Here is a 26,625-nt window from a genome sequence, read left to right as displayed (position 1 = left end):
TAGGGGGGTTAGTACGTGATTAATTGGGAAGTGAGGTATTGTTTGGTTGTTTGGAGGGTTGTTCCGAGTTACCATGGGACCTAAGAGAATTAGTTCAAGACCATCATCTTCAAGACCCTCATCCTCCAGGACACCGCCATTTGATGCTCAATAGAAGGCTTGCAATTTTCTTCAAATAGAATTTTGTGCATACAAACAGTTGGGCTTATTCCCTTCAGATATGAGATTGCCCATCCTATTGCTGATTTATATTTCCTCAAAACCCTTAACAATTTTTCAGTTTCACATTCTGGGAGTTTTTATGAAATGATCACTGGGCATGTGAAATTCTCTCCTAGATACTCATAACGCAAATGATCTGGGAGTTGTTTCAAATCTTGCTTTTCCACCACTTCCTTCCAACAAAAGAAATATATCGCTCTTCCGCCTCCTTACTTACAAATTTTGTGGCATCAAATGGCGATGTCCTAGAGGATGAGGGTCTTGAAGATGATGGTCTTGAACTATTTCTCTTAGGTCCCATGGTAACTCGGAACAACCCTCCAAACAACCAAACAATACCTCACTTCCCAATTAATCACGTACTAACCCCCTAACAACTAAACAATACCACTAAAATTAATTCACCACGTCTTCCTCATTACAATTAAGTGAAAATCACCAAGAACAGTCACTTAGGCAATTTCTCAAACACTTGGTGGGCAAAAACTATTATCACTATTCTCTTCCACTTTTTTCTCAATCTTAATCCCCCAAAATCACAATAACACTTCAAAAACCATCCATTAATCATCAATTCCAACAAGGCAACTCACAATATTCATCAAAATTATAAAACAAAATTTCCTCTTACATTACATATATATTCAAGAACTTAAGTGCTCCAAAGAGATGATTAAATGGCTTACATGATGGATGTGAGTGTCTTTTGATCTACAATGAACAACTTCCTTCATCAAATTTGGACCCCTTGAGAGTTGAGTGAAAACTTGAGCAACTTTGAAGTTTGAGGTGATTTTTAGGATTAAGGTAAGTAAAATGAAAAAAAAAAATGGATGAGAGATTAGGAATGGTGATGAGAAGAAAAGAATTTGGTGATTTGAAATTGAGTAATAATGAAAGAAAGTTGAGTTATGGGTGTGGGATGTTGATTTTCGGAATAGAGGAGAAAGGAGGAAGGTGATGGTGTTTAGAGAGGAGGAAACAACTAAGAATAAAACCCCCTTTTTTTTTCTCTGTTCGAAGTAGCGCTACAGCACTACTAACTGGCGCTGCAGCGCCTAGGGTCCTGATGCTCCAGATTTTTTTTCTTTTATTTTTTGTGAAATTGCGCTGCAGCGCCAAGATCTGGCGCTGCAGCACTTGCTACCTCCGAATAGCACCCTCTCTGGTGGTATGGTGCCTCAGCGCCTGATGATGGCGCTGCAGCTCTAAAGCCTTCAAAGAATTGCGCTGCAGCACCATCAAAGTGGCGCTGCAGCCCCTAGAATATATTTATTTATTTATTTATTATTATTTTTTTTAACGATTTCCACGGTTCATAATAAACTTAAAATTTTACAAAATAAATAAAGTCTTCTAAAATAAATAAAAATAATAAAAAAAACACAATTAATAAACTAAATAAAAATTCTAAAACAATGGGTTGCTTCCCATTAAGCGCTTAATTTATCGTCTTTAGCTAGACATTGATGAAGCTTCATTTGCTGTCTTGGAGATACATCGTCTTCCCCTTCTTATTAATTTCACCAAAATAATGTTTCAACCTTTGTCCATTCACTTGAAAAAGCGAACCATCATTATTTTTTAATTCTACAGACCCAAAAGGAGAAACTTTGGTGATAACAAACAGACCAGACCATCATGACTTTAGCTTACCCGGAAATAACCTCAAACGAGAATTGAAAAGTAAAACTTGTTGTCCCGGCACAAACTCTCACTTTAATATCATTTGATCATGATATTTCTTGGTCCTCTCCTTGTAAATACAAGCATTTTCATATGCATCATTCCGAAACTCCTCCATTTCATTCAGCTGCAATAACCTCTTCTCACCCGCTGCTTGGTAATCAAAATTCAGCTTCTTGATCGCCCAATAGGCCTTGTGCTCCAATTCTACTGGTAAGTGACAAGCTTTGCCATATACTAGTCGATAAGGAGACATACCGAGAGGAGTTCTGTATGCTATCCTGTAAGCCCATAAAGAGTCACCAAGCTTTTGAGACCAATCCTTTCTATTTAAATTCATTGTTTTCTCCAAGATTAACTTGATCTCTCGGTTTGATACCTTAGCTTGGCCATTAGACTGGGGGTGATAGGCCAAAGTCACCTTATGTCAAACACCATACTTCGCCAAGAGTGGTTTAATAACTTTGTTTCATAAATGTGTTCCTTCATCACTTATTATCGCTCTTGGAGTTCCAAAACGATTAAATATAAATTTCTGCAGAAAAGAAGAAACCACCTTGTAATCATTTGTAGTAGTGGCTATCGCTTCGACCCACTTTGAGACATAATCAACAACAAGCAAGATAAATAAGTTCCCGAAATATGGTGGAAAGGGCCCCATGAAATTAATGTCCCACACATCGAACAGTTCCACCTCTAAAATCACATTCATGGGCATCTCGTTTCTTTGCAAGATATTTCTAACTCGTTGACATCTATCACAAGGCTTGACAAAAGTGTAACAATCTTTAAAAATTGAAGGCCAATAAAAACTGGATTGCAAGACTTTTGCTGCTGTACGTGATGGCCCGAAATGCCCACCGTAAGGTGCCGAGTGACACTGCTCTACTATTGATTGAGTCTCTTCCATTGGTACACAACAAAGAATCATTCGATCCGTACTCATTTTGAACAAGTATGGATCATCAAAGAAGTAGTATTTAGAGTCATGAATCAATTTCCTCTTTTGATGTGCATTAAAATCAGGAGGAAGCTTTCCACTAACAATGTAATTCATGATGTCGGCATACCATGGAAGTTCTGTTGATACAGCTAGCAGTAACTCATCCAGAAATAATTCTTTGATCGAATCTTTACATTCAACTTCTTTATACTCTAATCGTGATAAATGATCTGCCACAAAGTTCTCATTCCCCTTCTTATCCACAGTCTCGATGTCGAATTCTTGAAGTAACAACACCCAACGTATCAACCTTGGTTTGGCATCCTTCTTTGCAAACAAATAACAAAGTGCTGCATGGTCTGTGTATATAATAACTTTGGAATACAAGAGATATGGTCTGAATTTATCGCATGCAAACACCACCGCTAATAGTTCTTTTTCAATAGTTGAGTAATTTCGTTGAGCATCATTTAGAGTCTTGCTCGCGTAATAAATTGCTCGGAAAGTCTTCTCTCTTCGCTGCCCCAAGACAGCCCCCACTGCATAATCACTAGCATCGCACATAATCTCGAATGCTTGACTCCAATCTGGTACAATCATAATAGGGGCTGACACCAACTTCTCTTTTATCAACTCAAATGCCTTCCTACACTCTTCGTCAAAAACAAAATCACTATATTTTTCTAAGAGATTGCATAATGGCTTGCTGATTTTCGAGAAGTCTTTGATAAACCTTCTGTAAAAACCTGCATGCCCCAAAAAACTTCTTATCCCCTTGACATTCACCGATGGAGGAAGCTTCTCAATAATGGCTATCTTGGCTAGATCTACTTTAAGACCTTCCTTAGCTTGACAAAGAGTTTCTTCAACATGAATACCACTAGCACTAGGAATAGCACTAAGAGCCATCACACATTCAGCCACTTCGTCACCCACAAACTCACCATTCACCTTCTCCAAATCAGATTGAGTAATACTAGAATTAAGACAATGTTGTAAAGGAACAACACATAATTCTTTTCTCATTGTCTCTTCTACTACTACCTCAATAGAATCCACACTGTGACATGTGCTTGTGTTGTCATGATGCTTTAATGCTTGATATATGTTGAATTTAACCTCTTCATTATTAACCCTCAGTGTCAAATGACCACCTTATACATCAATAAGACCTCTTCCAATAGCCAAGAATGGACGACCAAGAATAATGGGGATTTCATGGTCCTCCTCCATATCCAATACCACGAAATCAGCACGAAAAATAAATTTGTCCACCTAAACCAATACGTCTTCAATCACTCCCCTAGGATAAGTAAGTGACCGATCTGCTAATTGAAGAGTAATGGTTGTGGGCTTCACCTCTCCTACCCCCAACTTCTTAAAATCTGAAAGTGGCATCAAATTAATACTCGCTCCAAGATCACATAATGCCTTGTCAAAGGATGACCCTCCAATAGTGCATGGTATAGTAAAGCTACCAGGGTCTTTCACCTTTTGAGGCAACTCTTTCTGTAAGATGGCGCTGCATTCTTCTGTTAGCTTCACAGTTTTAAACTCTTCTAATCTTCTTTTCTTTGACATGACTTCTTTCATGAATTTCACATAATTGGGCATTTGCTCAAGAGCATCTGCAAATGGAATGTTTATGTGAATTCTTTTGAAGATTTCTAGAAACTTTGCAAAATGTTCATCTAATTTCTTCTTCTGAAATCGTTGAGGGTAAGGAATGGGAGGTTGATACATTGGAAGGCTATCTTTCTTCATGCCAGTCTTGTCACTTCCACTCTGCTTCTTGGCTTGCTCTTCCTTGTCTACCTCTCGTACCACTGGCTCAACTTTCTCCTTTGAACATTCTTGAACATTACCCTCATCAAGCACCTTACCACTTCTCAAAGAAACTGCTTGGCATGATTCCTTTGGTTTTACCACAGTGTCACTAGGAAAACTTCCCTTCTGATTAGAATTCATAGCAATAGCTAATTGGCCCACTTGAGTCTCAATTTTCTTCATTGAAGCACCCATGTTAGTCATATGGGTTTCTATATTGTCGAGTCTTGCTTCATTTTTTCCAAACCTCTTGTTAGACTCCATAATAAAAGTGCCCAAAATGTCTTCCAATGATTGTTTTTTCTCTCGTTACTGTTGAGAATTGAATCCCGGAGGTGGTTGCAACACATTTTTGTTATTAGCATAAGAGAAATTTTCATGGTTGCGCAATCCTAGATGATAATAATTAGGCATGTTGTTGCTTCTGTAATTATTGGGGAATGAGCGGTTTGCCATAAACTGGGCTTGTTCTAGACTCATGATAAGAATTATGATTGAAATTGTTCTTAGTTCTTAGAAAAATATAAATAATTATTAAGCTCTACTTTTAATTTTTAAAGTTAGTTTTGTTTAGATATTTTTTTTTTCATAATATGTCACTTTTCTATTCTATTCGAATTTGTGATATTTGGATATAGTCTATTTAAACATTAAATTCTTTAAATCTCTAAAAAAAATTAAAAAAATCCTAGAATTTGCTTGATTATCTCTTACGATTTAATTTATTTTTGTTTGCATAAACTTGTCTAAATGTTCACATGATGATTTGATGTTTTTGTGTTTGTATGTTAAGTATCTATTTTGAAAACAATTTTAACTTTTCAAATGAATTACATAAGCTTTATTTTTATTTGTGATTTTCTTTGAACTATTTCCATTATGTAATTTTTGAGTTAAATATTTGACATCACCAATTAAAAAAAAATGTGTGTTTTTAATTTTTCTTTTGCTCGAGGACTAGCAAAATATTAAGTTTGGGGGTGTGATAACTCTATAAGAAAGAGTTATTTTACTACTTTTTATGTGCTAATTGTTGCTTAATTCTTGAGTTTTTAATTGATTTATAAAATTTTAAAGTAATTTTGAATTTATTGGGTTTATTTTGATGTGTCTTTGTAGTTATTTTGTTGCAGTTAATTAATTGAATTATTATTGTTTAATTTGAGGTAAAAAAATGTTGTATTATTGAAGTTAAATGTTAAATATAAATTAAGTTATAATTAATATTTTTATATAATTAAATTGATTTACTTTATAGTTGAAAATATTTTATTATGATTTATTTTGTAGGGAATTTATGGCACTTTTGCTCTTGAAAAGTAAAGAAAAGAAAGGAAAAAGTGGCAAATTTGAGAGGAAATGACAAAATTGGCACATGGGCCTGCCTCTTTCAGCACCTCCTGAAGCCCAGTCTGCCAGGCCTAATAATTCCCAACCGTGCACCTCAACAATCAACAGCCATCACACCTTGCCTTCACCCAAGCAGCTGCCCAAAGTGCCATCTGCCTGCTGCCTCCCCAGCCCACGCCAGTGCACACCAACATCCACCACAAAGCTGCCTTTTTTTTCCTCTTTATTTTCTCTTGAGCCCATCAAATGCACAAATTGTCCCCTTGTCCCACAATGTCCCAAAATACCATTTTTTTACCCAAACTTTTATACATATTTTACCCCAAAACATCATCATTACACCCTAAAATTTAACTCTATTTGCCATATTATAATTAATTAAATTAATTTAATCAATTTAAATTGATTATTTTAATACACTTTTTTTTGCTATAAATAAGGGAGTAGAGTGCCTAATTTTGGGGGAGGTTACCATACCAAAAATTCTATGCATTTCAAAACATCTATATTATCTTCATCTTCTTCTTCTTTTTGGTTATTTTCTATGTATTTTTAGAGGAAAAATTTGGGGGTTCATCCTCCAAATTTTCCTATTTATGTTTGTAATTTTTAGTTTGTATTTGCTATTCTAGTTATGAGTTTCTAATCTTTTTAAGATTATTAAGGTGATGATGAAACAATATGTAACTAGATAGTATTTATTTTGTATGTTGATTTCCCATTTTGTGCAACAAAGTTTATAGAATTTTCTTCTTCAAATATCTTCTTTCATCTTAAATATCATGTATTTTGGATTGGTAGCACATATTTACACATTGTTCTTCATTAGTGCAAAAACATAATATTCTTTGTGTAAGATGTGTCATTAAATTGTACACATCCATGCTTAGAACAAAAATATTATGTTTTGCCTTATAAATAATGTTCATTGATTTATTTGTTATTTCATTATATTGATTTACACTAAATGCTTTGAAATTATAATTTTGAAAAGTGAAGAAAAATCCTATCTTTTTAGAAGTAATTTGTGCTTAAAATTATAAATCTATTTTGAAAATGATAGTTTGATTTATTTTAACTATCACTAAAACTTGGGAATCAATATACTAATAAATATTATTAAACTTACATTTTGTGGATTCTAGTATCTTAATAATCTTTTCTTTTAACACTTATTTTCAAATCATTATTGGCTTATTTTATTTTTCAATCTTTTATTTTATGTTCATAATATTAAAGTTCATCAATTTTTGGAGCTAGGTTAGAATTTATTACTTTTGATTTAAAATAGTTTTCTTTTTTATTTTAGACAACTCCTTTGGATTCGATCTCGTGCTTACACGAACACTATATTTCATATGCGATTTGTGCGCTTGCGAGTATAAATTTTTAAAACATACCCGTTTTGGGTCCATCACATCTCATCCCATGTTGTAATTGTTCCAGGCTGCAAAGATTGCAACCAACTCCTGACTCTATCCCTCAAGGAGAAAGGGAAGAGACGCAATCTGATGGCATCATCAGTAACACCATTCATCTTCACTGTGGCATATACCTCCAAAAATATGGCCAAGTGAATGTTAGGGTCTTCAGTAGCTAAACCCCCAAACTGATTTTGCTGCACCATATTGATTAGTGCAGGTTTCAGTTCAAAGTTGTTGGCAGCAATGGCTGGATTTGCTATTCCAATGAGATTTTCAGTCACAACAGGCATGTAAAAGTCACGCGCTGCCCACTGCGCTGGATTAAGAGAAGCCCCACCAGCTGCTGGTTGATTATTATTAATGTCATTGTCACTGTTGTTGTTCACCCCGTTGTTTTCCATATTAAGCTTGTAACGCCCTACTTCCTTAGAGCCGTTACTAAATGAGTTTAAAACGTGCATTTAACTCGCTAATCGAGGTTTTAGGTCAAATAGTGTAATTAAGCCATAAACATAGGAAAACTTTAGAAGTAATAATTTCCATAGAAAATCATAAAAGTTTTACACTTGGAATCCCAAAATACAGTTTAGAAATATTTACAACATATGAACTGAACCAAGTCGACTAAACGACAAAATCTAGGTTTATTTACAACCATCTGCCAAAATCCTCTGGCTGTGGCAGCCAGGCTGGCCAAACATGTACGCGCTGCCTCATGCCTGCTACACTCATGGTCGGTTGGCCTTCTCTTTACACTTACCTGCACCACAGAGCATCTGTGAGCCGAAGCCCAGCAAGAAAACCCACAAACAGACAACATATGCAATACATATATCAAGCATATAAACAGGCCACCAATGGGCTAAACACATACGACCTAGCCGTCCCAGGCGTTTACCAAGCCTTGGGTTCGCGATCCACGCCGTGAGGATATACCAGGTATCCTTTTAGGGACTCGCCCTGGCAACTCGCACTCCACGTGCTCAACGCTGCTCCCGGCCCCTTGCCGTACTCGGCCTTGCACTCAACGTGCCTAATGCCGTTCCCGGCCCCCTGCCGACCTCGGCCTACACATTCCCGGCTCTTGCCGATCATTCACATAATAACATTCATAACATAATAAGCAAGTACAGAATTCTAGCAAATTTAGTCAAAGGGCTACGCCCTGCAGTTCAAACACATTAGGCTCAACCATGCATATCAGTTCTATTCAAACACATTGGGCTCAGCCCTGCATACAAGCTCTATGGGAACAAGGGTTTTCTTACCTGAGTCCTGAGCTCACCGAGCACCGATGTCCCGAGCACAGTCCTCTAACTTGAGCCTCGCCGAAACCCTAGTCACAACACATTAACAATATCCATCCATCAAGTTCTAATCCAATAAATAACTTTGAGCCATAACCCTAACCTCTAGAACCTTGAATTCTATCAATCCGGGTGATAAAATCCATCCCGAGCCTTAACCATTGAGTTCCCAAGCCTAAACACCCTTAAAGGCACAAACTAGCACTAAGAGCCGCGACCCTACCCACAAGCGCCGCGGCTAGCCTCGAAACAGAGGCTAGCTTCCCACTGACACCCACACGGGCCGCGGCACACGCACCAAGCGCCGCGGCGCGCATGAACCTCTCGGCCTCCCATGGCCGCGCGCGCACACGGGTCGCGGTGCGCCCTTTCTAGGGCCGCGGCCCTCACCTCCAAACCCAGAATTTTCATCCTTTTCCCTACATTTTTCCTCATACAAATCACCCAAGGCTTACCTAATAGACCCAGATAAACAACACGAACATTCCAGCTCAATATCAACATCAAAACCTTTAAAAATCTGCTCCAAAACTCAGCTAGAATACCCAAAAACAGATCAAGCTTAACTAACATGCAATCACTAATAACCAGCAGAAGTTTCAAACATAATCTCTATAATTAAATCTTACCCTTGCTGAATTAAACCTCTGAACCAGCTCCCTATGCTCCAAGCTTCAAGCTCCCCTTAAATCCCCAGCTGCAATCCCTTAGCTTCGAGTTGATTTTTTTCCCAAAGTTTTCCTTGAGTTTTTTCTTAGAGAGTGAAAGAGAGAGAGAGATAAGAGCTATCTTCAGCTGGGAGGAGATATGTGTCGGTTTCTAAGGCTTCTAAATGTTTCCTTCCTTTGTTTTATTTAACTTAGTCTATGTGGTTACCTCAAGGCTCGGGGTACCAAAACGTCTCCGAGGGTAAAATGGTAAATTTCCCCAACATTCCCTCCTAGACATTCTATCCTCAAATATATCTCCAAATATTTATTTTCATAACCCGATAACCCCATAAATCATCAAATACCCAAATTACCCCTCGACTCACCCCGAGTCGGAATCTCAACCCCGTTGTGACTCTCTGGCTAACCGCTCCCCAGGACTGTCTCGGATCGTGCTGCACAGACATATCACATATATATAACATTTATCACATTTATACCCCTAATATCCAGATGGGGCCCACATGCACATTTAACTCAACTAAACATGCATCATTATCATATATATTCACATAATTCCACATATTAGCATATTAGATCACTTATTGCCCTCCAGGCACGCTAATCAAGGCCCTAAGCCCGATTAGAAAATTCGGGTCGTTACAAAGCTCTTCAGTCCTTTTCTTAGTTCTCAACTGACGGAGTGTGTGCTCAATTTCAGGATTCAGAGGCTCAACAAGTGTAGAACTCCTATTCCTTCACATATACTAAGAATACAAGCACAATCTATAACGTTAGTAACAAAACAAATTAAAATCTAATTTAAAATCAAGACTTAAAGTTTCAATATTAGTAAAATTAATTTTAATCCTCGGCAACGGCGCCAAATACTTGGTACAGATTTTTCTACCGCAAGTGTACGGTGTATTGCAATATAGTTTTAATTTAAAGGATGTCGAACCCACAGGGATTAAATATTTAATTCACCAATTATTATAACTTTTAAGTTTATAATTTTAATTAGAAAATTCAACAAATAACTCAAACAATAAAATAAAGAAAATGCAATAACAAAATAATGGAACCTAATGATCTTGGAAAGTGATTAGATAAAAGATAAATGTACTAGAGTAATGATTTCACTATATTAATTATGAACCATGGTTTCTTTATTATCCTAATTAGTTATCCTCATTTGTAATTTCTAGAATTCTAATATAATGCATCTATCTTTCTCAAGCATATATGCAAATAATCTCAATTAATCAATATGATATCTCTATTCGCTATTAATTAATCAAGAAGTCATTAAGAAAAAATTCTTTTAAGCCAAATTCATAGAGTTCAAGGAATCTCTCAATCTCACAATCACTCTATGTCAAATATTCCTATGTCCAATCTAAGTTTATCTTTCTCAAGCATAATTCCTAGATCTCAATTCACAATAATGATGGCCAAACATTAATATGAGAAAATTTAATCAAGAAGATATGAACAAATAATAAGAACTTCATAAAGATAATAATAGAAACCTTAATTCAATAATTAAAATAGATCCATCTAATACTCTAGCACAAAAGGAGTTTAGTTCTCCATTACAAACTTAAACACAATAGCAATGTTGTTGTTCATAATTAAAAACTAAAATAAAAGGAGGTAGAAAGAAAGTAGATGTAATGATGGTGATGTTGATGAATTCTAGCCTTCTTTTTCCTTTCCAAGCATGTAATCCCAGGTCTAATCTCCTCCAAAACGTGATTAGAACCCTAATTATGTTTTTCCTTTTATATCCCCTCAAAACACCTCTTTTTCCCTTTAAAATTCGTAATTTAAACTTTTCGTATGGACCCGGGCGCTGTTGCCCTTCGAACAGGCGCTGTTGCGCTACTGGAAGGCCAAATACATGCTCTCTGTAATAGTCAGGGGCTGTAGCGCTTGATGATGGCGCTGCAACCCTAATTCAAGTAAAAAATTGCACTGCAGCCCCTGATGATGGCGCTGCAGCACCTAGGCAAATTCTGGAATTTTGATTCTTCAGGACAGGGCTGCAGCACTAGAACAAGGGGCTGCAGCCCTATCTCACAATTTTTTTCATTTTTTCTCCGTTTCACTCCTGTTTTGTACGAACTTCACACCACTTCTCCTTGGACCTTACACATACACAACGCAAGCATAAAACCAAACAAAACAACCTAGACACCTACAAATTAGATATAAAACGACACTAATAAATGAATCTAAAATTCACTTATCAGTCTACTTGTCTGAGTTTCCAGCCTTTCGAAAGAGCCAAAGTGAGAAGGAATCTAACAGTAGCTGGCTTGACAACTGGAGAGAAAGTGTCGAAAAAATCAACTCCCTGAGTTTAAGTAAATCCCCGTGCCACTAACCTTGCTTTGTGTTTATCAACAGAGCCATTGGGGTTGTATTTTAGCTTTAATAGCCACTTACAATTGATGATATTAGCATGTGCGGGAGGTGCAACAAGAGTCCAAGTACCATTTCTATTTAAGGCATCAATCTCAAGTTCCATAGCATCACGCCAGGGAGCAGATTGAAGAGCAGTCTTGTATGTGCGAGGAGGTACAAGAGAAGATGACAGCTGTTGTGCAACATATGCCTTCGATTTGTGAATACCACACTTAGAACGAGTCATCGTTGGATGAGCATTGGAAGGAGGCAAAGTTGTTGAGATGGGTGCCTAAACTGTCTCAGTCGCAGGTACCTGCACATGAGAAATTACATGATCCTGCACAAGAGAGTTAGTAACGCTAGCAGTAACAATATCAATAGAGATAACAGGTGATTGCTCAATGGGAGGAGGAAAGGGAGGAGGAACTTGTAAGTGAGAGGGAGAAGGAGGAGATGTAGTAGAAGAAAATGGGGGAGAGGGTGTGAAAGAAGTGGGGAGAATAACAGGAGTATTAGAGTAAGTGGAAGAAGAAGGGACAGTTGAAGGAGAGGGGATGTGGTAGGGATAAGCTTTCTCATCAAAGACTACATGGCGTGTGGTGTATATTCTGTGAGAGTGAGGGTCAAGGCAGACATAACCTTTGTGTTTGGTACTGTATCCCAAAAATATGCAAGCTTTGGATCTGTACTGAAGCTTGTTAACATTGTATGGTCTTAAACATGGGAAACATAAGCACCCAAATGATCTAAAAAGAGAATAAGCAGGAGTTTTGTTATACAAAATTTGATAGGGAGATTTGAGATTGAGAAGCTTAGTAGGTAGTCTATTGATGATGAAAGTAACAGTATTAAAGGCATATAGCCAGTAATGCAAAGGAAGGGAGGCATGAGCTAACATAGCTAAGCCGGTTTCTACCACATGTTTGTGTTTTCTCTCAACTCTGCCATTTTGAGCAGAGGTGTAGGGACACGATAAGCAATGATGAATGCCAGAAGCATTGAGAAATTTTACAAAGGAACGATACTCGCCTCCATTGTTAGAATGTAATTCTTTGATAGTGGTACTAAATTGATTCTCAACAAGGAGTTTAAATTGTTTAAAGACAGGTAAAGCTTGATCTTTGGTGTGTAAAGGATATAGCCAAGTAAATCGAGAATAGTCATCCAAAAATAGGATGAAATATTGTGAACCATCAATGGCTGGAATATGGGAAGGTCCCCAAAGATCAGTATGCACAATTTCTAGAGTAGTAGTAGCTCAAGATTGAGAGAGAGAGAGAAAGGCAATTTGTGACTCTTTGCAAATTGGCAGGAAGAACAAATCAAATTTTTATTATATTTGAATTCTTTATTACATTGAAGTAAAACATGATTTATAATGTCAGAGTGTCCATGGCCTAATCTAGAATGCCAAATAGCAGCTGGAGTTGTCGAATGAGATTGGAAATGATTGATAGGAGAGGCAGGCAGATTAGGAGACCGAACAATTGAGACAAAGGCATATTTGAGCTTCATGTCAGATTGTAAAGCATTCTTGGCTTGGAGGGTGTAGAGACCTTTGTCTAGGGAACCCTTGTGTAAAATTTTCTTCGATGGTAGATCCTTGATATTGTAAGATTTTGCAAAGAATTCAAGAAACACGTTATTGTCAGAGCAAAATTTAGACACGGAAAGAAGATTACTGGACAATTTCGGAACATGAAAGACATTGTTAAGAGCAAATGAATTATGAGAAGTGTGGATAGAAGAATGACCATGGGATTTAATGGGAAGAGAGTTACCATTGCTAATGGTGACTACATCAGAACCAGTATAAGCAAAGGAAGACTCAAGATTTGATGAATGAGGAGTTAAATGGTGAGAGGCACCAGAATCGAGCAACCAAGCGTCATCAGCAATAGTACTGGCATTAGCAACCATGGCATTGATTGGTGCAGATGGAGACTGAGAGTTGTTGGTGTGAGATGCAATCTGTGGAGGAGGTAACTGAGGATCAAAGCGCCTGTAATAATGGTAAGCTTGATGACCAGGACGCTGACATAATTGACAAACAATCTTGGGACCACTGGGGGGTCTGGAACCGAGATTGGGGTTGTGGCGATTGTCGGTGGAGCCGTGAGGTGCCTGAGACTGGCTACGACCCTGTGAGGAATGATGCCAAGGCTGAGTTCTTGAAGGCTGGCTCTGTCGATGGGTCATGTTCGCAACTGGGGCAGTTTCGTCTACGGAGAGTTGGTGCTCAAGTCTGGATTCATGAGCCAGAAGCAGACTAGAGACATGTTCGAAGGTGACCCCCTTTGACTTAGAAGTGATGGACACCACAAAGGAATTGTAATCGGCACTAAGGCCAGCAAGTAAGTACAAAACTTGGTCACGTTCAGAAACTTTTTCAGAGATGGCAGCCAGTTGATCAGTTAAACTCTTGATCTTCAAGATGTAATCCATCATGGAGAGCGCACCTTTCTTGATTGTCTGTAGTTGCAATTGCAATTGCATGATTCGAGCATTCGAAGTGGAAGAGTAGAGTTGATTGAGCGCAACCCAAGCTGCAACACTTGTTCGATGACCGACGAGGTGAGACATCAATTATGGGGTGAGCGAAGAGAAGAGCCAGCTGAGAATCAATCTGTCCTTTCGACGCCATTGTTGAAATTCTGGATTGATGCCATCTTGACCTTCAATCGCCTGAGGTGGAGCCACAATCGTACCCTCCAGATAGTCTTCAATGCCATTCACATATATAACTTTTTCCATTTGGGTATGCCATAAAAGAAAGTTACTTTGGTCTAATTCCACAACTAGAGTGTGATTCAAAGCTTGAGACAAAGCAAGAAAATGTTGTTAATGAGGAGTGAGGGCTGAGATATTTGCGGAAGCGGTCGGAACAGACTGATTGTTCTGATCGGATCTAGCTTGTTCACCAGTCGAAGGAATGTTCGCCATTGAAGGTCAAGAAAGATGGAAGAGCAAAAAAGTTCAGGAAGCTGAGAAGAAAGTTGGAAGATGGGTCAAGAGAACGGGCTTGATACCATGTAAATGTGTAGAGAATTGAGACAAGATTGTAGTGAATACTCTTGATCACATCATTGAAAAATGATCAAAGCTGAGAAATGATTACTTGATACAGAAAGACAAGAAAGCCCATGAGTAATCAAGAACTAGAAGCAACAGAAACTAGTAAAACACCTAACAAACTAATCTACATGTAATCTCTAACAAAAAAGAAATAAAATAATTAGTAAAAATTAAGATAAAACAAGAAATTGATTTACAAATAAACAAAACCTTTTTTTTTATTGCAATAGAAGTTACATTAAGCTGGTTTTTACTTTTTTATTCTATTTTAAATTAGTATTATTTTTCTATAATCTTTTTTTTTTAATTTTAATTTTTGTTTGGTTTTATAAAAAAAATATTTTAGTTTATTATCAATTAAAATCTTCTAAAATGAATAATTACTCATCAATTAAGGACTAAGTAGTTCGGTCATATTTAAAATGATGTTGATAAAAATTAAATTGAAGGTAGTATTATTTATTATTTTTATAAAATAAAGGATATCGTTTGTAATTATTTAAAATTAAATGTATAAACTAAAACAAAAGAAAAATCGAAATAGTATAAACTCCTGAATAAATTGGAAGAATTAAAATAAAATAAAAGCATTTTTTTGTCGGGCGAATAAAAACATAATTAAGGCTACTAGTAGTTGCTGATTAAATAATTTATGATTGAGGAAAGCAACAAATTCTAATCCTATTGAATAAAAAAAAGAAAAGAGTGGGAAACGGTTATTGGTTTGGCAGGCTGAGCTGAGGTCGAAAGGGTGGGGTTGACTGAATGAAAATTAGTAGTGGCAACCATAAGAAGGTCAAGTGGGTTCGGAGCTCCAAAGTTTCAGCAATGGCCAAGAAGCGAAGCACAAGACTCACCTTATTCTTCATCACCTTCCTTTCTCTTGTAGCCTTCGGTATCTTTGTCCCTGTCTTTGCTCTCCTCCCTCCTCTTTCTTCTCACTCCACTCATCATCCTACCCCTATAAAGGTAAGTTTTTTTTTTCTTTCTTCTTCCAATTATGATCTGGAACTGTTTTTATGACCATATAATTTTTGGGCTTTGCTTTCTAGGTCACTTTGATTTGGAATTTTCCGAAATGCCTCACTGAAAACTTTTTTTTTTCTTTTCTGTTCCTTTACTTTTATTATATGCCTTTTTGTCTTCGTTAGCTGATCATAAGTTTTCCTGCTTGATGATGATGATGAGGAAGTCAAGTGTGAATAAAACTAGTGATTAAGAGGTCTACTTTGTATCTCTTTTATGTGCAATTTCGATAATTGAGTTATAGTATCCCATTTCTAAGGGGCAAGGCTCGCTGAAAAAAAAAGAAGAAGAAGAAGATACATATGCGGAGACTCGCTTTTCGTTCGATTCATGACCATACTCAATGCCAATTAATTTATTTTCTCTTTACTTGCTGTTAACTTAAGAGTTTTCATGAAATTCTATCAGGTTAGTGCTAGAAAATTCGAAATTTCTGATGACAAATTCTGGAAAGATGGTCAGGCATTCCAGATCATCGGTGGAGACGTGCACTATTTTCGAGTTCTTCCAGAGGTATTCTTCTTCTTACTGTGATCTTCATTGGAGAAAATGTTCAATAAGGACATAACATCAGCAGGGTGATTGTTGTTAGTCTATGCTTCTGTTATGGCTTCCCTGAATACGTTTACCATGTAAATGAAAAATGTTAAAGTTCCTAATTTGCTAAGATGGTTCTGAATTTTCTTATGTTTTTAGTTATTTCCTTTTTATTGGAGGAACCAATTTGCTGTTAGATGTTGCCTCATCAAGTATCTTGGTTTAACAGAAAGACCACTTCTATCTTTATGTGATTGCAGTATTGGGATGATAGGTTGTTGAGAGCAAAGGCTCTGGGTCTGAATACTATTCAAACTTATGTCCCTTGGAATCTCCATGAACCAAAGCCTGGAGCTTTTAATTTTGATGGTATTGCAGATTTAGTATCATATTTTAAACACTGCCAGAAGCAAGGTTTCCTTGTTATGCTTCGGCCTGGACCATACATATGTGCAGGTCAGTGCAGTCGGAAATCATAAATTTATTTGCTAAAATACCTGCAAGCTTGGCTTTTATCCTGAAGCTGGATAGATCATTGCTAAATTCTTCATAAGGAACATGCTCTTGTGATTTCTGGTTAGTTTAAAAATTGAAATACAATGCTGGAAATTCCTGTTCAGAGCTGCCTTTGATTGCAGAGTGGGATTTAGGGGGTTTTCCTCCTTGGTTACTAGACATAAAGCCAGCTCTCACACTAAGATCATCGGATCCTGCTTACCTGAAATTGGTTTGTTTTCTAATTTGCTGTCTATTTAATTCATATTTAGGTATTTCTTGTGTTTATTTTCAATATTCAAGATGCTAATGCAGGTTTTATTTTGTATCATTTAAGGTTGAAAGATGGTGGGGAGCACTACTTCCAAAGATAGCTCCATATCTTTACAAGAATGGAGGTCCTGTTATAATGGTCCAGGTAAGTGGATCTGCAAATCTTCTATGCTCTAGCTTCCGTGCCCTTGATTTATAAAGAAAGTAGAAAATAATAGTGAGAACTCTTAGATTTTCAATAAGCTGAATTGAGCCCAAGGGTGGTAGATTTTACCAAAAGTAATATATGTTAACAGGTTGAAAATGAATTTGGTTCATATGGAAATGACAAGGCTTATCTTCATCACCTAGTCAGATTGGCAAAATATCACCTTGGAGATGATATAATTTTGTAAGAGAATTCTCCACTATATTCATGCTTCACTTATGTGTATTACTGTATTTGATGAATATTATGTTAATCATACTAGATCCGACAAACTTTTGGCCTAAGATTAACACCTTTATTATTAAAACTTTTTCTTAATTGGTGTTGTCAGGTATACTACAGATGGAGGCACTAGGGAAGCACTCGAGAAAGGAACAATTCGTGGAGATGCTGTCTTTTCAGGTAAAGTTCATGATTGATTCATTACTTTTTCTTTATCTGTTATTCAATTCCCGTTGAAGTTGTACATTGTACCATATTATGCAACCCTTCTCATCCAAAAGAAATTATTTGTGTTTGCCCTATTTCTGAAGTCATCGGTGTTTCATTTAGAATGGCAAAATCTGAACCAGAAATCTTACTAAGAATAAAAGCTTTTGTGTTTTTCCTTGCAACATTATTGTTATTATTTTATACTCTAATATGTTCTGTCTAATTTGTAGCTGTTGACTTCTCCACTGGTAATAACCCTTGGCCCATATTTGACTTACAAAAGAAGTTCAATGCACCTGGGAAATCACCACCACTTTCTGCGTAAGAGTCTTGTTAAATGGTATCAGTCTTTACTAGGCAGGCGTAGAAGTAAGTGCTCATGAATGCTTGTTTCAGGGAGTTCTACACAGGTTGGCTTACACACTGGGGTGAGAAGATTGCACAGACTGATGCTAATTTTACAGCATCTGCCTTGGAAACGATTTTGAGAAGGAATGGTTCTGCTGTTCTTTATGTACGTCATAAAGGTCCTACTATTTTATTTTTAAATTAACACTATTTGTATTGCTTTGATACGGTTTCTTGACTTTTAGATGGCACACGGTGGAACAAACTTTGGATTTTACAATGGAGCAAACACTGGATCAGATGAGTCTGATTACAAGGCTGATCTTACTTCCTATGACTATGTATGGACTTTTTGGTTTATCTCTTCTAACTTGTAAAGCCAGCATTAATCTCTGGCTTTATATATTCAATGATAATTTGGAAATTAATAAAACTTCCCTTTTCTAGGATGCACCCATTAGGGAGACGGGGGACATAAACAACGCAAAATTCAAAGGTAATTACTGGTCCTTTGTTTCCACTTCTCCATGTGCTTCTCTAGTTCTTCCTATGAGACTAGTTACTCTCACTAGGTATTTGTGCATTATAAAAAAAATATCTCCTGAATTTATTCAAGCTATGTTGCTTAAACAGCATGATTCCTCATATATGTACTTTTTTCAGCTTTGCGAAGAGTTATAGAGAAATATGCTGCACAATCTCTTCCACCAGTTCCACCTGATAATGAAAAGATAGGATATGGATCCATTCACTTAACAAAGGCAGGGAATTTACTTGATATGCTTCATCAGTTTGATGTAGTTGAATCCGAAAATCCAATGCCAATGAATTCTGTTGGCCAGGTACATAGGATTCTGCAGATTTGGCTTGGAAGTTTTTTTATTAAATGATCTAATGATATGTAGAAATATTTTATATCGAATGCTTTTTATGAGCAGATGTTTGGCTTCTTGCTATATGTAACTGAATATGCTGCAAAGGACAACGACGATGGTAGAATTCTGTCTATACCAAAGGTGGACTTTTCTTTTATCTTTCAAATTTAAGCTAATGTTAAGTAGCTGTGTAAAATTGAATTCCAATTTCTCTGTTCACATTTTCATCTCTTTTTACCAACAAAGAAAAATGCACATTCTTGGTATTGAAGTCCAACAGCCTGTACTTGTAACTTGTCTATTAGTTGTACAATATATCGAAATATACAACAAGCTTAGAGAATTAAGGTTACGAATTTCGCTTTCAAATGTTGCAGGTGCATGACAGAGCTCAGGTGCTTATATCTTGCTCTTCTGGACGTAATGCTGGAATAAGACCAACATTTGTTGGTACAATTGAAAGATGGTCAACTCGAAGACTATACCTTCCTAGTACTAATTGTGTGTCCAGCATCAGCTTATTTATATTGGTACCTAATATGTTATTTTGCTTCAGTTTCCATTGCAGTAATAATACTGCATGATTTCAAAAGACTTATAATTTATTTACTTTTAATCGCTCACAGGTAGAAAACATGGGTCGTCTAAATTATGGGTCATACATATTCGATAGGAAGGTAAGCGTTTCTTAGAGAAATCATAAATTTGCTTTTGACATATGGTTATTAACTAATTGCATTTATTTACCTATGATCAAAGTTTTGTTTTTATTGCCGATACAAATATTTCATTCCCTTACTGTAGCACCATATGATGTAGTGGCCTTCATAATATCTTTGCAGGGAATTTTATCTCCTGTTTACCTAGATGGGAGTATTCTCAGCAAATGGAAAATGTACAAAATTCCTATTGCCAACCTTAATGAGATTCCAGAAAACAATCCCATTAATCAGGCTTCTTATTCTAGAGGTTTTGATATTTCTGCTCGCAAAAAGTTGAAGGAAAAGCACGGTACGATCTAGAGTTCATGTTGTGATAAAACTCAGAGATGAGATCAATAATGAACTGCCTTATATTTTGCAGTGATTGTTTCAAAAGAACCAGCATTTTATGCTGGTCACTTCCATATCGACAATGAATCCCAAATAAAAGATACATTCATATCATTCAATGGTTGGGGTAAAGGAATTGCAATAGTTAACAATTTCAATGTTGGAAGGTTTTGGCCGGTAAAATCGCGCATCTCTTTACTTCATTTGACAGAATAGTACTATGCTATTTCTTCTCATATCTTTCGTTTTTGCAGTCAGTGGGACCACAGTGCAACCTCTATGTGCCTGCTCCACTCCTTAAGCCTGGGGAAAATGTTGTGGTATGCATGCCGAAGTCCCAATTAGAGAATATCTAGATAGAAAGTGGCTGCTTCTTCTTTGATGGCAACTACAGAACTATATATCCAATTTGTTTATCGATTCTAAATTAAAAGTGATTGCTTTTGCTTGAACTCTCTGACATTTGGTGTTTATTATTCTGCAGATGATATTTGAGTTGGAAGATCCAAACCCAGAACTCGTGGTTAGCTTTGTTGACCAGCCAGACTTCACATGTGGTTCAAGTAAACAACACTTCCATCATTAGCTTTAGTACCAGTACTTCCTATGAGATGTTCTTTACCCTGCTAAATACAAGGCAAGCTAGAGTTCAGAAAGAGAATTGCGTTTGCAATTTCGATTGTAATGCCCTGGAGAAGTACTCAAAGGAAACGAATATAATTACGAAGAAATGAAAGAAAAAGGAATGACTATAAATGATACCATAAAATATAATGAAATTTTGGTGAACATGAAATCTTATTTTCCTGAGAAGATCAATTGCATATGTTGACTATTATTTGCAAGTTGATGGTCACATATATCTACTAAGGCTTTGTACTCAATGCAATCACTTGTGTTTGAAAATTTATTAAAGGTGGATCAGCTTAGTAACTACTGGAAAATCAAAAGCCCATCAAAAAACGAAGCTTCAATGCAAAAGAACAATGCGATTTCTCTTATTTTAATTGGTTTCTTGTCTTACATTAAAAGAAAAAAGAAAAAAAAAACATTATATCTCAGGCATAGCCAATGTGTTCCAAGACAAAACATGGAGCAGCCAATTATACACTAAAATTACCAAGCACATTGCATAAAAATTAACTTCACTTCTGCTTAGAAGCATTCTGTTCTTGTTTAGATCCTGACACAGCTGCGGTTGCAGCTGCCGTCATTGCAACTGCTGCTGCACCAACCTTTGCACTGCCAGCAGCCTTCACTGCAGCACCTACCTTTGCAAACGCTGCAATTCCTCCTACAAGCATAGCCCTCAAGGCAACTGTTGGTTTTACCGCCATATCTTATGCCCTGGACTTGAAAAGAAAACCCTCCACGGCAAACACTAAAGAAATAGCAATGTCAAAATATAAGAATAGATGGCGCCAAACAACACCACATCCCTAGATTTTTAGACTAAAATAGTTCAGTTATAGGAAAAAAGAATCACAGTCTAAACAAAAAACAACAAAACATAAGACAAAAACATCCCCAAAAAAAATCTTAAATATTTATCACCTAGACAACATTTTACGTACGTACTATTTATATTCCTAGTTCTACATTAGTATTCATTCAGACTCAGCTGTAAAGAGACTGAACTTGGAATAGTTTGATTGGACAATTGTTAAAGGACTCAGAGATCATTGCCTGTAACTTCCATCTCACACAGCTTTGAATTGCAATCTCATTAATATGATTGTTTTGGAAGGCAAAGTCTCCAACTTTTCCCCTTTTTGGGTTCCTTCCTTAAAAAATAACATTAAAAATAGAGGGTCTTCTCACAAGAATGAACACTTTCATATCATACAAGGGTATAAAATTCCTCTGCATAACTTGGTTCAAGGAATGTGTACATTCGTTAAGTATATTGCAATATAATCCCAAAAGTATTAAAGTTCGGACCAAGAAAATATTTTCATACATCAAATTATTCTTGACCCCAAATCTCATGGCCCGACCTAACATCTTCTTCGGTTATTTATTGGCCTTAAACTCGGTGATTTACGTGCAAACAAGCTAGAACAACAAATACCCAGGTGATAATTACGTTTGTAGAGTGTGACTCGATCATCAATAATTAAATCCAAACGTAAAGTAAGGAAATCAATGACACACCTTGAGGTTAAAGAGTAAGAAATATTGATTGAAACATACCTCAAATCCAAAAGGGTTTCTTCTTACGTCGGTAAGCGTATAGCTCGTGCCGATATTTGAGTTTTGTCCTCCTCGGAGAACGGAGTCTGCACTTGTTCAATGTCGAAGCAAATTGAAAATATTATACGGCAAGGACACATTGTCGTGTCGAGAAATTGGATTCGGCCGAAGGACTTGTAAAAATTGGGCCTATTAGGCCCATACTACTAGACTCTTTGACTGAATCACACCCAGAAACGACAACAAATACAGAAATAAACGGGATAAACGACAATCAATTGAAATTTAATAAAACGACAACAACTGAAAATATTAAATGAAAGAAACGACAATCATTGAAAAGCAAACAAATAAACCAAGTAACGACAGGAAAAGAGATAAGAGAAAAGAAAACCGTTACTGAAGAAGATGCCGAATTTTAAAACAAAATCATTAAACGACAACAGACAATGAAAAACGACAGAAAAACTGAAATTTGACTTGGTGATCTTTTGAGCAGCAATATTTCTCACTTGATCCTTAAAAAATGTTCTAGACCTTGTCCCCTCACATTTTTCTGAATTTGTAATAATAAAATAGAAAGAAAGCAAGAGTCGGTTGTATAAAACGACAAAAGGGAAAAACGACGACAGAGGGAAAAAAATATAGGCATAAAACGACGATAAATTTTTTTACGTAATAACTGAAACAAATAAAATTTACTCAATTTGAAAAGTACCAATTATTTCAGTATTGATTCGAAAAATATCATGACGTGTATTTCTGTTAAGTTGAAAGGGGATTCGGCTTAGTTAGAATACGATCGAGTAGACCGGCGAGTTGAGCAGAGTCGGAGCAATGGAGCATAGTCCGTACGGAGGTGGAGGAGGAGGGAGTTGGACGATGATCCCTACAAATATTCAGAGCCACAGTAACGTCTCTACGCCTTCGAATCAGGACAATCTGTACGTCCATCACCATCAACAACAATTTCAACCCCAGCAATCTCCGCTTTATCAACAACAGCAGCCTCTTCTCATTCAACAGCAACAGCAACAGCAACCGCAACCGCAACCGCAACAAACACCACCACCCCCACAACAACAACCCCAACAGCACCACCAGTCACTCGCTTCTCACTTTCACCTCTTCCATGTAAATTCTACAAACCCTAATTCTTCTTACATACATACATGCATATATATGAATGAATGATTTGACTTTGTGAGTGTTTGAATTGGATACAGTTGGTGTCGAAATTATCGGAGGCGATTGACAATGGAACTAGGGATCAGCAATCCGATGCTTTGGTATCTTTATTTTTTTTTTACTCTTCTCTTCAAATTTTCTCTTTTTTATTTTTTTTAATTGTCTGGTATTGGTGTATTGGTTTTGGAAGATAAGCGATTTGAATACCCACTTCGAGAAGTGTCAGCAGCTGTTGAACTCCATATCCGGTTCAATTAGCACCAAAGCCATGGTAATTGATTGCATAACCAAATTTGGGTTCTTTTGCTTATTGATTATGGAGTACTTTTATCTACATTTTATGAAAAGGAATGGGCTTTATCTTGATTTATTAATCAGATTCAATTCTTAAACAATGTCTCTAATTACTAGTTCTGCTTTTGTCAAAATGTATCACTTTTTATTTATCTATTTATTTTTGTAGCATTATGAAGATGATGATGGGCACCACTGATTTAACACAGGGATTACAAAACTAGGGATACTATTTCGTTTCTAAGATCATAGTTGATGATGTATTATTAGGTTGTAATCATTATTGTCATATGATTTATTTTGTGCCTAACTTGATGAGAATTGTGGATGTTGTTTTTGGCTTTGTAGACAGTTGATGGGCAAAAGAAAAAACTGGAAGAGAGTGAGCAAATGTTAAACCAGAGGAGGTATATAGCTGTTTATTGAGTTAAATGTTGTGTGTTCTCTTTCCAATTCCGATTAATGTTTTACTTTGCTTAAGCCTTTTTTATGTTTTTCATTATTATTAGGGATCTAATGAACAAGTATATACACTCTGTTCAAGCGCTGGTCAAGTCTCAGCCTTAGATGCTGATTAGCTTCTTCTGGATATGAAGTAAGAAAGTCTAATCTCCAGTTTAATTTCTTCATAGGAGAAATCGTCTGTGCCTAATTTGGATATGAGAGGGTTTGATAATCAATGAATGTGTTTATAAACCAGGGTTAGCGACTACTTAGGCAGATCAGATAGATTTATTATGATTTTAAGTTTTACTTTTATTTTTTAGTTTTCTAAATTGAATCGTGGCAACTTGCTAATAGAATGATTTTTTTTCTTTTCTTCTTTTGCAGGCTTTATTGCAGTAGAGCTGTATCTGGTGTATCAAGAGGGAGCCTCCTACCAATAGGAAAAAAAAAAACTTTAGTTTTTATTTTTATTTTGTATTGTTGTACATTTAAAAAAGAAGCTTTCACCCATCACCTCCTCATAATTAATTAGTTATGGGTGTTTCTATTGACGCCATTTTTTTTTCATTCTTCACCCCGTTTCTAAGTACATCCCTACTAAAATTGAAAATTTTATTTTCACACCCCTTACTAATTTTCATGAAATTTTAAAAAATAAAATCTTTCTACACCATATTTTATAATAATAATAAAGAAAATTTGATATATCTTCATAAATCAATTGCATAATTTAATTTGTATTCTCTGAAACACAATATAAGAACAAAGAATATTTAACAAAAATACCTCATAAGAACAAATAATATTAAAACAAAGAAAAAATTACGAAATTGTTTTCATAAAATAAATTTTGATATTTTTTTAATTTATTTTATACTTGTTACTTAGTTTGTGTTAAAAGTGTGGGTAAAGAAATATAATTTTATTGTTAAATAAGTAGTATGGATATTTGTGTAAATTTATAACCAAAATACTATAAATAATTAATTAACTAAGGTGTGGAGAGAAAAGAAATAAAAAGGAAAATTCAATTTTGCTCCTTGTATTTTGTCTGAATACACAATCGGCCATTATATTTTGCAAAATAACAAATCAAATTTTGTATTTTACAAAATTGATCAAAATAATACCCTAGACCCGATTTTGGTCAGAATATTTTAAATTATAGGATTAATTATCGGATTATTGGCGATGCGATGGGTTCAAAAAAATAGTGAAGGTGGTCGAGGAGGTGATAATAAAATACTATATTTGAAAATATTTTGATTAAAATCAGGTCTAGCGTACTAATTTGATCAATTTTGTAAAACATATAGTCTGAATTGTTATTTAACAAAATACATGTGTTGATCGCGTATTCAAGAAAAATACATGAGTCAAACTCATATTCTCCCAAAAAAAAATAAGTGCAGATAGAATCACCCATTAGTTATTTATAAATATATATTTTACAAATCAACATAAATACTCTTATATAGTGTTGTACGAGCAATTAGGAGTCGTCTGTCTATGGTTTCTCCTTTTTGCTTGATTATCAAAGATATTTTGTCTAGTTTAACAAATGTTTCTTTGTTGTTTGTACAACGATACACCAATAAAGTTGCTTAAAAAAAACATTATGAAGATGCTTTGAATTAATGAAATTAGAAACATTATTAAAAAAGACATAAATTCTCTTATATAATCTTAGAGTAATGCTACAAACATACTTAAATTGTACACATTTTTTACACACAATGATGTGTATTTAATCTCAACCACACAATAAAAAATGATGTAGTCCCCAGATAAAAATATCTATGGCTAAAATTTAACAAAAAAATCTTTAACTTTCCTTATTGGGTTGTGTCTTCCAAAAGAACAACCATGTTTTTTTAGAATATACGCATCTTGTACGTGTACCGTGTGTTTTGGCCTAGTACAGCTTTGGTACCCTCTATTACGAATATTTATTATCTGGTAACATGTATTTGTAAAAGTAGTAAAAAAATGGTACATAGACACAAATTTGATCAATAATTTTATCAAATAACAAATTTGCCCTTGCTTAACCTGAATTACTTTATTTTTTAAAATGAGAATATGCGTATTTGTCAACGGAACGTAGCGCGGTAGCTCTGCCATCTGAAGTGAAGGATATGAAATTGGTCGAATGATTGATATAATATACTATTTTATTCCACTGCAAGCCCTCTATCGAAATAGAACAAGCCTGGAGCCAAACCCCATTTTACTTAGACTAGGGCCACTTGCAACTCGTAGAGGCTTTAAGTCTGAGAATGTACCCTATATTTTGACTGATTACAACTTTAGTACCCTCTATTATGAATAATTATCTTTTGGTACCTTATAATTGTAAAA

The 26,625-nt window shown here is 35.8% G+C and overlaps 4 protein-coding genes across 4 annotated transcripts; 2 read left to right on the top strand and 2 right to left on the bottom strand.

Moving 5' to 3' along the window:
• Positions 1-4,126: 4,126 nt before the first annotated feature.
• Positions 4,127-4,873, bottom strand: LOC133794973 (uncharacterized). The gene is made up of 2 exons (XM_062232423.1): positions 4,454-4,873; positions 4,127-4,360 (listed from the first exon to the last, which is right to left on the bottom strand). Exons 1-2 carry the CDS (start codon positions 4,871-4,873, stop codon positions 4,127-4,129), a joined length of 654 nt encoding a protein of 217 aa, XP_062088407.1.
• A 10,716-nt stretch (positions 4,874-15,589) lies between these two features.
• Positions 15,590-20,955, top strand: LOC133794474 (beta-galactosidase 17). The gene is made up of 19 exons (XM_062231709.1): positions 15,590-15,865; positions 16,331-16,435; positions 16,720-16,915; positions 17,098-17,186; positions 17,292-17,372; positions 17,524-17,618; positions 17,767-17,837; positions 18,098-18,188; positions 18,264-18,381; positions 18,461-18,556; positions 18,663-18,711; positions 18,879-19,057; positions 19,154-19,231; positions 19,468-19,620; positions 19,717-19,767; positions 19,933-20,101; positions 20,174-20,319; positions 20,397-20,462; positions 20,627-20,955. The coding sequence occupies exons 1-19, from the start codon at positions 15,662-15,664 to the stop codon at positions 20,726-20,728; spliced, it is 2,139 nt and encodes a 712-aa protein (XP_062087693.1). The 5' UTR covers positions 15,590-15,661; the 3' UTR covers positions 20,729-20,955.
• A 161-nt stretch (positions 20,956-21,116) lies between these two features.
• On the bottom strand, positions 21,117-22,499 carry LOC133794476 (uncharacterized). Its single transcript, XM_062231711.1, has 2 exons — positions 22,336-22,499; positions 21,117-21,523 (listed from the first exon to the last, which is right to left on the bottom strand). Exon 2 carries the CDS (start codon positions 21,477-21,479, stop codon positions 21,288-21,290), a length of 192 nt encoding a protein of 63 aa, XP_062087695.1. The 5' UTR covers positions 21,480-21,523; positions 22,336-22,499; the 3' UTR covers positions 21,117-21,287.
• A 588-nt stretch (positions 22,500-23,087) lies between these two features.
• Positions 23,088-24,831, top strand: LOC133794475 (mediator of RNA polymerase II transcription subunit 9). Its single transcript, XM_062231710.1, has 6 exons — positions 23,088-23,469; positions 23,562-23,624; positions 23,714-23,794; positions 24,166-24,224; positions 24,327-24,412; positions 24,649-24,831. The coding sequence occupies exons 1-5, from the start codon at positions 23,173-23,175 to the stop codon at positions 24,382-24,384; spliced, it is 558 nt and encodes a 185-aa protein (XP_062087694.1). The 5' UTR covers positions 23,088-23,172; the 3' UTR covers positions 24,385-24,412; positions 24,649-24,831.
• The last annotated feature ends 1,794 nt before the right edge of the window (positions 24,832-26,625 follow it).

Source organism: Humulus lupulus, chromosome 8 (assembly GCF_963169125.1).
Source record: "Humulus lupulus chromosome 8, drHumLupu1.1, whole genome shotgun sequence".
Taxonomy (NCBI): domain Eukaryota; kingdom Viridiplantae; phylum Streptophyta; class Magnoliopsida; order Rosales; family Cannabaceae; genus Humulus; species Humulus lupulus.
This window is presented reverse-complemented; position numbering and strand designations above follow the sequence as displayed.

Coding starts and splice junctions, on each gene's coding strand:
- LOC133794475 (XM_062231710.1), top strand. CDS start 23,173: ATGGAGCATAGTCCGTACGGAGGTGGAGGAGGAGGGAGTTGGACGATG. Junction 23,470..23,561: donor CTCACTTTCACCTCTTCCAT/GTAAATTCTACA, acceptor AATTGGATACAG/TTGGTGTCGAAATTATCGGA. Junction 23,795..24,165: donor CAATTAGCACCAAAGCCATG/GTAATTGATTGC, acceptor TTGGCTTTGTAG/ACAGTTGATGGGCAAAAGAA.
- LOC133794474 (XM_062231709.1), top strand. CDS start 15,662: ATGAAAATTAGTAGTGGCAACCATAAGAAGGTCAAGTGGGTTCGGAGC. Junction 15,866..16,330: donor ATCATCCTACCCCTATAAAG/GTAAGTTTTTTT, acceptor AAATTCTATCAG/GTTAGTGCTAGAAAATTCGA. Junction 19,768..19,932: donor CATACATATTCGATAGGAAG/GTAAGCGTTTCT, acceptor ATATCTTTGCAG/GGAATTTTATCTCCTGTTTA.
- LOC133794476 (XM_062231711.1), bottom strand. CDS start 21,479: ATGGCGGTAAAACCAACAGTTGCCTTGAGGGCTATGCTTGTAGGAGGA.
- LOC133794973 (XM_062232423.1), bottom strand. CDS start 4,873: ATGGGTGCTTCAATGAAGAAAATTGAGACTCAAGTGGGCCAATTAGCT. Junction 4,361..4,453: donor TTGAGCAAATGCCCAATTAT/GTGAAATTCATG, acceptor GCCATCTTACAG/AAAGAGTTGCCTCAAAAGGT.